The sequence below is a fragment of the Aulostomus chinensis genome, chromosome 4 (genome assembly GCF_037954235.1).
Source record: "Aulostomus chinensis isolate RoL2024-O1b breed Wild chromosome 4, RoL_Achi_v1.0, whole genome shotgun sequence".
Lineage (NCBI taxonomy): Eukaryota > Metazoa > Chordata > Actinopteri > Syngnathiformes > Aulostomidae > Aulostomus > Aulostomus chinensis.
Window position 1 is genome coordinate 10,922,499 of NC_141323.1, and position 10,602 is coordinate 10,933,100.

Here is a 10,602-nt window from a genome sequence, read left to right on the forward strand (position 1 = left end):
CAAAGAGCCTCGATACTTCCTGCATTTATTTACTTCATGGCCTTGAACAACCACCCTCTAATTCTGTTGTCAATCAATTGCTTTTAGCTTGCGGTTAATCTGTCTCTGTGACATGTCTGTGTGTGTCCTCGCGAGTCAGACTGTGTCCGAACGTGACAAACACATCTAAAATAACAGAGTGGAACAGTCACTGTCGACCGCTCACCCCTGGCTAACGATGCCAAGACACACACGCTGTTTCTCACACTTACACAAGCACTTATCTCGAGCCGCATATCTGTCCAAACAAATAGCAAATGTTCTTTTGTAACAAACAGTCACTGTATCTTCTAGTAATACAAACACAGCCAAGTTTGTGTGTGTGTGTGTGTGTGTGTGTGTGTGAGAGTGTGTGTGTGTGTGTGTGTGTGTGAGAGAGACACAGAGGAAGGCAACTCAGGGTCCTTCATCCCTCCAGCGACCTCGCCGTTTCGTGACGTCTGTGACCACAGTCAGATTAGGGCCCGGCCGAGTTCCCACTGTGTTTTCAACCGCTAACCCCACAGCTGGGACTCTGGATCGTCATGTGATACACGACTTGTGAGATGTGCAATCAAGCAGTTGTGGTAGTTTTTGAGAATGTTGAAAATCCCAGTTTGTGAAACTGAGGCGGCCGCGAGGATTGTGAAATCATCCGAAGCTCGGCTGGACAGCGTGTTTGTGTACCTGATAGATCCACTAAATAAGATGGGATCCTGCAGGATGATGGAGAGACGCGACCGGAGCGTCTGCAGAGGAAGTTTACAGATGTCGATCCCATCAATGACGATCTTCCCTGCAAAAGAATGTAAACACACAGTCACATGGCCGATCTACAACATTCACCTCTTCAGCTCGACGGCGATCAATGCCACAGCGCCAGTTACACAGTGATGCATGCAGAACTTGCTCATCCGAACCGGGGGGTCAGTAAAGCTAAAAAAGCCTGTGAATTTGACCGGGAAAAGAAGTTTTGATCAACTATGGTGTGTTTCACATGAAGTACTTGTCAATTTTTCACACATGGGTTCTGTTGCGTTGGACGACTCGAGTCATCCAGTCTGAATGTAAATGTCACATTTAGCATTTTCAGAAGGGTTTTTTTTTAGTGTGCAGGTCATCTTGAATGTGAAGATCCCTTCACACTTTAAAAAATACAACAACTGTTTGTTAGGACCCTAAAAGTTGGTGTCGAATGCAAACAAGTCGAGGTCATCAATGAGGACACCGACTGTTTTTAAATTAGAAGTTTCATTTTTTACAGTGCAGCGTTAGTTGAGCTAACACTCCTTACGCAGGTGATTGTGCTGCTCCACATTCATTTCACTGCTTTAAAAGGAAATCTTGCTGAAATCTAATATTTTAATTTACTGTTGATGAAACGTCCCACTAGCTGTGTTTAACTCGTGTGTGTGTGTGTGTGTGTGTGTGTGTGTGTAAAAACTGACTGAGTAACCTGTCCGAGCGCAGCCATTATCAGTGTTAAGATTACAACTGAAACTCCAATAAATAAAAAAAGGCATTTTAAAGACCCGAGAGTACGAATCTACTTCAAGTCCTCTTGGCCGGAATGTCGGACACAAGAAGAACAAAAAGACCCGCAAACCCTGACTCAGGGAGACCTTCACGTCTGTTTAAAGCAGCGAGGGTGAAATAAAACATTTCTCACAGACAGAAACACACACATTGGACGACGGTTGGAGATGAAGCGAGACATAGTTTAAAGGCGGAGATGACTTATTTTAAATAAATGATTTTATCCAGTTTGCTTCCAGGAGTGCTTTGGCCTCACAAAAACCCACAGCGACATCAGTGTTCATCCAGTATAGAGAGGTGAATATGCCTGGTAGTGTATTCACAATCTATTGACAACCCAAAATGTTGGTGTTGCCGATCAATGTGTAACTTTCATCAGAGGAAACAAGCCTGAAAAGTGGCATTTATCCGTTTTCACCGACTGAAACGCTCGCTGAAGGACTTGTAAACACTTGAGTCCCAAGTGCTTGTAGTTACTGGTGAGTCCTCGTACGTTGTTGCGGGACAGGGATGAGGTGTTTTTGGACCCCAGCCTGGAGGTCAGCATCTCCAGGAGTGCTGAGAGTGGATCATTCAGGTTTGGTTGTTCAAGTCTTCAGGGAGAGCAGCGCAACAGCGGTGAAGTTTAGCAAAGAAAACGTAAAAGCCACTGGTGACTCCACTTTAAAACAATCCAGAGCAGGTAGACAAGGACGATAGACCTTTTTCTCAAATGTTCTGTGTCTCCAGCAGATGAGTGGACCCATTCCTGAAGGGGACCACGTGTACAGTCTAGTTTGAAAGGGTCTGTGATTCCCACTCGGGGTTTGGTGAAGGTGCTGTAAACTAAAGTCACTGATTAGTTTGAAGTGCTTCACGTAGCAGGAATAAACAAAAGCGGCATGAGAGGATCCTGTGTGACACCTTAGAGGAGTAACTATAAATAACTCTGCAATTTTCTGATTTCCCAGAAAGCGGTCATGTATGGAGACCCGGGACGGCCACACAAAGACCCGAAGTACTGTATTTCCTTGACCACAAAAAAGAAGTTGTCCCCACGATCCGATTGATTTGTGAACACCAGAGGTAACTTATTCCAAAACATTAATAAAAGCATGGGAACAAATGATGTCACTGATTGATCAAAGCCTGGCAACAAGTTAAAAATCAAGTGTGGGAAGAATTTTTTATCTTGTGGTGGACCTGTGGTCACGCACACTTTTTTAAAGAAGCCTTCAGACGGACCCCTGTGCAACAAAAATGCCCAAAACTAACAGCGTTCTTTTTACAGAAGCACTTAGAAGTCGGGCTGTTTTGTTGTTTTCGGGGTTAAGCAGAAGTCTGGGTCAAGAAATACTCAAGGAAAGAAGCCCGAGGGGATTCTTGGGGCAGAGGGATTATCTTACAAGTCCTTTTCATGAGATATAAACAGAGACACAAAGCAGTTGGAAAAACTGTGACCTCTCTCTCTCTCTCTCTGTCAGATAAACCAGGAAACCCACCTTCAAAGATATCCACCATGTTGAAGAAGGCCAAGGACAGGGAAGACTTGCCGCTGCCCGTGCGACCACAGATGCCCACCTGACAGGAAGGAGAGAGAGGAGGCTTCAGTGTCACGCCGCGGTGAGACTTCAGTCGTGGGTGTGATAATAGAGAGGCAGCTACGTGACGCGTGTCGACACCAAGTGTCAACTCACAGTTTCACCGAGGCATCGAGTTGTGACTTCAAATGAACCATCCGCATTTAAACTCACTTCACAATTCACTTTGACATTCCGCCCCCCCCCCCACACACACACACACACTAGAAATACAAACCTGCTGCTCACGCTCTGTAATAAAAATAATTAATAAATACATCATTTGTGAAGCTGTTCATTAGTTTTCAACTCAATGTGACAGAATTTCTAACTTTTCTTTTTCGTGTTTTATGTGAGTTCATTTTTTTTTCAAATTATAGCACACACCCCCCCCCCCACACACACACACACACATCCGTGTTGCGTGCGGATCTAAAGGATGAAAGCAACAGCTCAAATCAACATCCTTCCCTGATCCTCTTTTTCTCTACGCCGGCCCTGAGGAGGCATTTCTGATAAGCATCTGGTGAGCGCGAGGATGCTTCTGACATCTTTCGACCGACAGTAACGAGAAACCTATTTATTTCATTTCTTTACTTGTTGTCCATCTGTTGAGGTGCTCTGGGCCTTTCTTCCCTCCGGACAAGTTAACCTCTGCGTCTCGCCGGGTCCGTTAGGAACAGAACCGTTTTCTCCTGAATTACCTCCCATCTCTGCTTGCTTACTTGCAACATGTGACGGTTTCACCTCAGCTTGGATGTTACACATGTTACAGGCTGTGACACAGCAAGGCAACAACAATGTGCCGTGTTTACACGTAAACATAACCGTAGTACCAACAAGGTATGAATACGCGGGTTGTAAATCCTCCGTCTGATTGCGCCACCTCACCGGCCACCGCTGCATCTCCGTGCTCTCTCTTCACAGCTGTGTGTTTATTACCTTCTGGCCTGGTTGGATGAAGGCGTTGACGTGTTTGAGCACAGGTTTGAGCATGGGGTCGTAGCGCACACACAAGTCCTGGATCTTTATCTCCCCATCCTGGGGCCAGTTCTCAGGTACCTGAGAGGCACCTGCAGGGAGAGAGAGACACCACAGCGGAGGGTTGATCCCATCGTTTCATCGTTCTCTTCTTTTCCCTAACAGAACACGCTGGAGAACGCTGCGTGATACAAGAGCACAGCAACAAAAAGCAGACCACCAACTGGCTGCCCGTTGTGTATCTTAAAGTCCTGGCTGGTGTAAACAGGACCGTGAAGACCATGTGGAGAGAGTCGCAACACCGCAGATGGACAGTGGCGCGGGCTCACGTGTCACGTGACTGACATCAGAACCAGAGAATTACGTTTAAATTGTGGTGATTGAAGTTATAACGCCTCCATACATCCCATTGGCTACGTTACAGTGTTATTCAGAAAATGTTACTATTCTTAGTTTGATAAAGGGCTTTTTTCCTGGAACGCCAACGTTTGATTTTGGACGCATCCTTTAAACACGAACAACAGCAGTACGCTTCCTGACTCGGCACTTTGACAGCAGTTTAAAACCAGACGCATGGATGTGGTAGCTCAATGCTCACGAGCAGAGTGCTACCGTCGGGCCTTGACTCTCGTCTAACTTCCTGGAATACATTTAAAGTCTTACGAATCATTAAACATCACAAGGTAAGCATTTGAACATCACTTGCTCTTTGAGAATCTGGGACAGGAGGGAAACCAAGACAACAAAGTTATCACGTATTGGAGACAACAGATGAGACTTTCAGTGCCCCCAGTTTGCTCCTCACTCACGCGTACTTTTACTAACTGGAAGCCTCCATGACGTCCGCGAGGAAGAATCCAGCAGAGGTTTTGGGATTATATTACAATTTCATTGCCAATTTACTGTAAAACACTGAGACTGAGACCGAGACAAATGAACCATATATGAGAGAAAGACAAGGGAAGACTATTTTCCCCCTTTTAAATAGATCCTGGAAAAAAAGTAAATATTCTCTAATCTCCGTCTTAAGACTCCTCCAGCTTCTCTGTTTTTCTTGGTCATCACTCAAGCTCAGGAACTGTTTTATGTGTACAGAAATAGCCGCTCTGTCTTGGCGAAAGGTCCTTCGGAACAATCACGTAGTCCTCTTGGTTGAGCTTGACGATATTGACTTCTTTCTGTGCGTCTTCACGCTGCTTCTCTGGCCTGAATCCACTGACATTTATAATGTGTAGCACCACCAAACTCTCTATGCAGCAGTAAAATATTCAGGAGTCCCTGTGTTTTGTCATCTGTTCTGCCAGGAATGCACTACAGCACGACTTCACCATAGCAACAGCACAACCCATAATCAAAGCTTCCGGACTGAAACAAAAGATAGAACAGTTATAACAAGACTAGACTGTTTTACTCAATCTATCGGGAACCATCGTACCTTTGCCCGTCTCTTCAGTTTGTGAAATGAGGTGTTTAGTTTCACCACAGGATTTATTCACTTGCCACGCCCTCTTCTACTGGTAAACATAGAAACCAGCGTTGGCACTAGAGGCCAAGTTCTGACCAGGACCGAGGATATACGGCGACACCAACAACAGCCTCTCAAAAAGAACTCAGTTACCCATCGACCCCTCGTAGTTCTCCGACTCGGTGCCGAGGAAGCTGTTGACCTTCTTCACCGCCGCCATCTGAACCTCGAGATCCGCCAAGTTCCTCACAACCCAGTTCAGGTAATTGGTGACCTACATGGAGACATAAAACAGGACACCTGTGATGTACAGCGCTTCATCGGCGCAGGAGTTTCACAAGTTTGTGAAAACATGATCCAAAACAAATGTATTTATGAATGAGCCACGTAAACCTGAGGTTCCCAACGCGGGGGGGCCTTGAGATGATTTGGTGCCATGTGATAGAACATGACACCAAAAGGAGAAAACTCACTGTGAGGGCGTAGGTGATGCCCAGGCCCACCACACCTCTGGAGACCAGATTGGTAGACCATATTGTCGGGCCGGCTGCTACCAGCACGATCACGGCTCCCAGGTAGTCCTGTTAGAGGTGGAACACTAATAATCAACATTCATGAAGGAGTCACGCTCCTTTATTTACTACTTATGGGGATTGATTAATTAATTCACTACCTTGAGTCACAGAATAAAACTTGACAGTACTCATACCGCCGCTGCCAGGCACTCATTACATGACATTTACTTCCTGTAACCACTAGGTGGCACTGGGACTGTGAATTAAAATCAGCTTGTAGATTTCCTCAGGCCCAAAGGTGTAAGCTTTTTGAAAAACTCTACCGTCAAGAAAAGGTACAAAAGTTCTTGTGTGCTACTGGCAAATATCAAACATGGCCTCCTCGCCATGGTAACACCGTTAAACAAAAGCGGAGTCTCCACAGAAGTCGATCACCAATTCTTTAAGGCCTTTGCGATCAAATAACCGATGGATGTGGTCGGCACACGAGGAGAAATAGATCCCTGCTATGAAAGCGTGTGATATCCTGTTGCCACTAGGTGGTGCTATGACTAATCTGCCTCTAAATCGTCCAACGGGTTTGGCGAACATAAATCAGGCTCATAGTTTTTGCATAAAACTGCCGATAGAAAAACGCAGACAAAGCGTGACCTGAATTAAACACATTGCTGCCAACGTTTTGGACGGTTGCAGTATTTACTGATATTTGTCAACCCACACTGTTGCAGTATTACCCCTCTGTTGAAGTATACTCAAGCAATGGCTGCTCACCGTTCGGACCTCCAGCCAGCGGTTGGCGGCAGACAGAAACAGGTAGGCGGTGTTGTTGGTGTCAGTCAGCTCCAGCATGCGCTGTTTGAAACGAGCCTCGTGTCTGAAACAAAGATTCACACGCTTCCATCTTTAGTGACACTCGGGATGTCAATAGAGAACAATCTGCCTTCGTTCAAACGAATCTAGACATTTCATACAATAAAAACTTGAATGATGTACAGTAAATATTGCGTGAGTAATGGCGTGAGATTCCCTTGGTGACAACATATTTCCGTAGGCTGACTCAGAGGTGAGTGTCTCCACTGGTTCATTGATCAAAAGCCAAAGTAAGTTTTACAAGGGATTTGGGTTGCAAAATATCCACTGTGGCAACCGAAAGTTGACAATTCCTTCAGATATTCTTGATAAATGAACACCACTTAAATGTTTTTTTACTGAAGCAAAAATGCAGTTGTTGGAAGTAGAAAATCCAACATCAGGCGAAAAACAAACAACATCCCAGACGCATGACTTCAGCGTCACGACAACGAGCTTGGGGCTTCTGTTTCTGGTGTCCGTGGTCCGCCTCAGCCACTCGTGAGCAAACGCCTCAGATTCAGTGATTGCAGCAATTATTGGTATTTTAGTCCATTGGACAAAACATTCAAATGTTTCCAGTTTGCATTGAAAACAGTGCTCAATTCAAGTATTTAACTGAAAACCCTTGAGATGAGGGAACAGGATGTTCAACGATGCTCATGTACTTCCAGGTTTGAGGATTCGTTCCTGCGCCAACAAGGAATAAAAATAGAGATTGGAGAATTAAGTGGTTTACTATTATTTAGTCTGTTGAGTCAAATCTTTATCTTCAAAATCAGAGACTTGGGTTGGAGGGAGACCAGAAGATGATGGGGCTTGATGATTGCCAAGGATCTGTCTCATCACCAGATTCACTGTGTGTGTGTGTGTGTGTGTGTGTGTGTATCACCGAGTGTTTGTGTATTTGTGTGAGTGGAGGAAGTCCTCGGGGGGAGAGAGAAGCGTGAGAGCCGTTTAATGTTGGATTACGCTGACGATGGGAAACAGCGTGAAGACAGAAATACAAGAAAACACTGCTGCGACAGAAACGAGCTGGTACCAGTGATGACGACAAGAACCCATCATTTGGTACCAAGTCAATTCCACAACACCAAAAATGCGACAGCACTTGTTTATGTAAAGGTGCCAGAAGTAAAGAAGGTGACAATGATAGCAGACAGAAGGGTGGCACAGTTGTCTGTCGCTCTACAGCCTTTCCAGGGCTCTGTATGTTTGTGAATTCATAGTACCTGAACGCCCTGATGGTGGTGAGACCCTCGGCGGTCTCAGAGAAGTGGCAGAGCAGCGGAAGTTGCGTGGAGTCATCAAGGTCCTGCAGGTCCCTGAAAAACGTCATCCTGACGTTAACGTGATGTCTAGACGAATACATGCGCTGGAGCAGAAGCATCATCTACTGCATCACTCACCCACCACTGACTGCTCCGGAGCATATTTACTGACATTCATGTGTACAGAATGGCAGATTGGTAGATTGGGCATGAATAGGAAACTGTGCATCAAGAAATGGCAACTCTAAATAATCTCCATCCCCAACAGAAGCTGACTGCAATCAACTGAGGAAAACAATCCCTGTTTTTTCTGATCGAATGCGATCTGTTTTCATGAAGAAAAAAAAAACAGAGCCACAATTTTTTTCTTTAAGAAAATGGGGATTATTTTTCTGAGGTGAATGTATTTCACTTCTGTAATCCCGAGTCGTTCTATCAGTCCTGCTGCAGGGAGGCTCTGTCAGGTGAATAATCTCACACAATTTCACAGACGTGTATTAAAATCATAATGACATCTTTGTACAACAAATACAGCTTTCGCTCACTTGGAGGCGACCCTGAAGTACTTCTGTATGAAGTAGAAGGCCACGGCCAGGGGAACCAAGGGGATGATAATGTGTGGTGTGATGGAGGATATGACCCCGATGGCTGACAAGCAAAGCAAGGTGGATCTGGTCAAAGACTCCAGCGTTGGCGGGATATGCTGAGAGACAGAGACATTCACGTTCGGGTCATGTCAGGTTCGAGCTGACGCACACTAATGCCTTTCAAATCCTTGACACACAATATTTAATCCCTTTCCACCCTTTCTGTGGAACAATCACACAAAATGGCAAAGTGATCAGATTAAAGCAAGTCAGCTCTCTCGTCCACCAGCTATTCAGGTGCTGCAGCACTTTACTGTCCCTCCTCCTTACCTGGTCGATGATGTTGGTGTCAGCTGAGAATCTGTTGAGGATCTGGCCAAGGGGAGTGATGTCAAAGAACCTGAGGAGAGAGGCGATGGACGGCTGTGAAAAACTACAGAGATTATTCACCTTAGCGCAAGAAACGAAGCACGAGTCATACAACTAGATGAGCAGTCGCTCTGCAATCTCTGAAGGCTATTTGGAAAAGAGGGGAAGAGGCTCTTTCTGGCTAATTTTAAAGGCTAAAGTTTGGGGAAATACACCCGTTGTCCATCAGCCACAGAGCTAGTTAGCCTAGCACAATAAATGTTAGTGGACAGGAAGTGGTAACACATCTCAGGCTTCACTGGAACTTCGGCAAAGAGCGACTGCTTCTTCTTACTATGGCCGACTTTGTAAGAGAGGATCAGAAGGATTATTTACGGACAAAGATTGTGAATGGAGATATGCTAACACTTCCCATTCACTTCTATTCTTTACGCTCAGCTCACTAGCCATCTGGCCTGTACTTTGAATTAAATTGATACCAGATTCATCAACATCTACAAGTTTTCCCTGAACAATCGAGGCCTCAAAGCTCCCCTGGAGTAGCAGAGTGGGTTCACCTGAGGGGAGCGTGGATGATCTTGTTGAGCAGGTTGTGATGCAGGTTGGTGGCTGCAGAAAGACCCAGGAACTCCACCGTGAGAGACGTGATGAGACATAACATGATTCCAGCTGCACAGAGCACGATGAAGACGCGCAGATAGAAGAGGTCCTGCCGAAGTGAACACACACACACACACACACACACACACACGACTGAACAGACCTCAAATAGAAATATTTACCTTCACCGAGGAGGTAATGTCAACAGTGCCCCTTGTCTGTCTGTTAGCAAGATTACAGGAAAACTAAGAGGCAGATTTTTACCAAACTTGGTAGAGGAGTAAAGGACCAGCAAAAGAAGAACCTATTGAATATGGAGACGGATCCATTTAACAAAGAAAAAATGCCCCTTTTTTTGGGGGATTGGGTTTGGCTGTTTCCAAGGGCCTGGATGACATCATATCTCCTTGTCATGTTTCTTTTCTAATTATTCTTGCCTCGTTGCTTTTTCTTCTAACGCTGTAATGTGGAATTCCACACGTGAAAACCAGCAGGTCATGAGCAAAATCGATCGGTGACCTCCTTGTTTCCGACTACTTTGACTAATCTCTACTTTCCAAAGTCGCTCCTTTAGCAGGAATTGATGGGAGAGGCATACGATCGCAAAGTAACAGTTTGAAAAACCCGTATGTAGAGACGTTCTTGAAGACACTGCGCAGCGTGAAGATTTGAGGTCTTCATGGAGAACACACAGGTAAAAGTTATTGCTGCCTGTTCAGAGAGCAGTCATTCCCTTCATCGCAGGCATGTAGCCGTTGACTCTCCTCAGTAGGAGAGCGGACATCATACTGTACCTCGGCCACATCGTTGAGGGTGGTGGTGTTGCTGCTGGTAGCCTCAGCCAGGCTACTT

The 10,602-nt window shown here is 45.4% G+C and overlaps 1 protein-coding gene across 6 annotated transcripts in view; it reads right to left on the minus strand.

Moving 5' to 3' along the window:
* abcc9 (ATP-binding cassette, sub-family C (CFTR/MRP), member 9) overlaps positions 1–10,602 on the minus strand; it is a 48,754-nt gene that overhangs the window by 7,775 nt on the left and 30,377 nt on the right. For all 6 annotated transcript variants that reach the window (XR_015112455.1, XR_015112454.1, XM_086201723.1 and 3 more), the window contains 11 exons: positions 10,545–10,602; positions 9,708–9,859; positions 9,112–9,181; positions 8,740–8,897; positions 8,156–8,248; positions 6,846–6,948; positions 6,033–6,140; positions 5,713–5,833; positions 4,056–4,186; positions 3,036–3,114; positions 706–814 (listed from right to left, as the gene is read on the minus strand). The exon at positions 10,545–10,602 is cut by the window's right edge and continues 167 nt beyond it. Coding sequence is in view for 4 of the 6 variants with exons in the window: in XM_086201723.1 (XP_086057849.1) it covers positions 706–814; positions 3,036–3,114; positions 4,056–4,186; positions 5,713–5,833; positions 6,033–6,140; positions 6,846–6,948; positions 8,156–8,248; positions 8,740–8,897; positions 9,112–9,181; positions 9,708–9,859; positions 10,545–10,602 (1,182 nt within the window). In the remaining 2 variants the exon portion in view is untranslated. The remainder of the gene's footprint in view (positions 1–705; positions 815–3,035; positions 3,115–4,055; positions 4,187–5,712; positions 5,834–6,032; positions 6,141–6,845; positions 6,949–8,155; positions 8,249–8,739; positions 8,898–9,111; positions 9,182–9,707; positions 9,860–10,544) is intronic.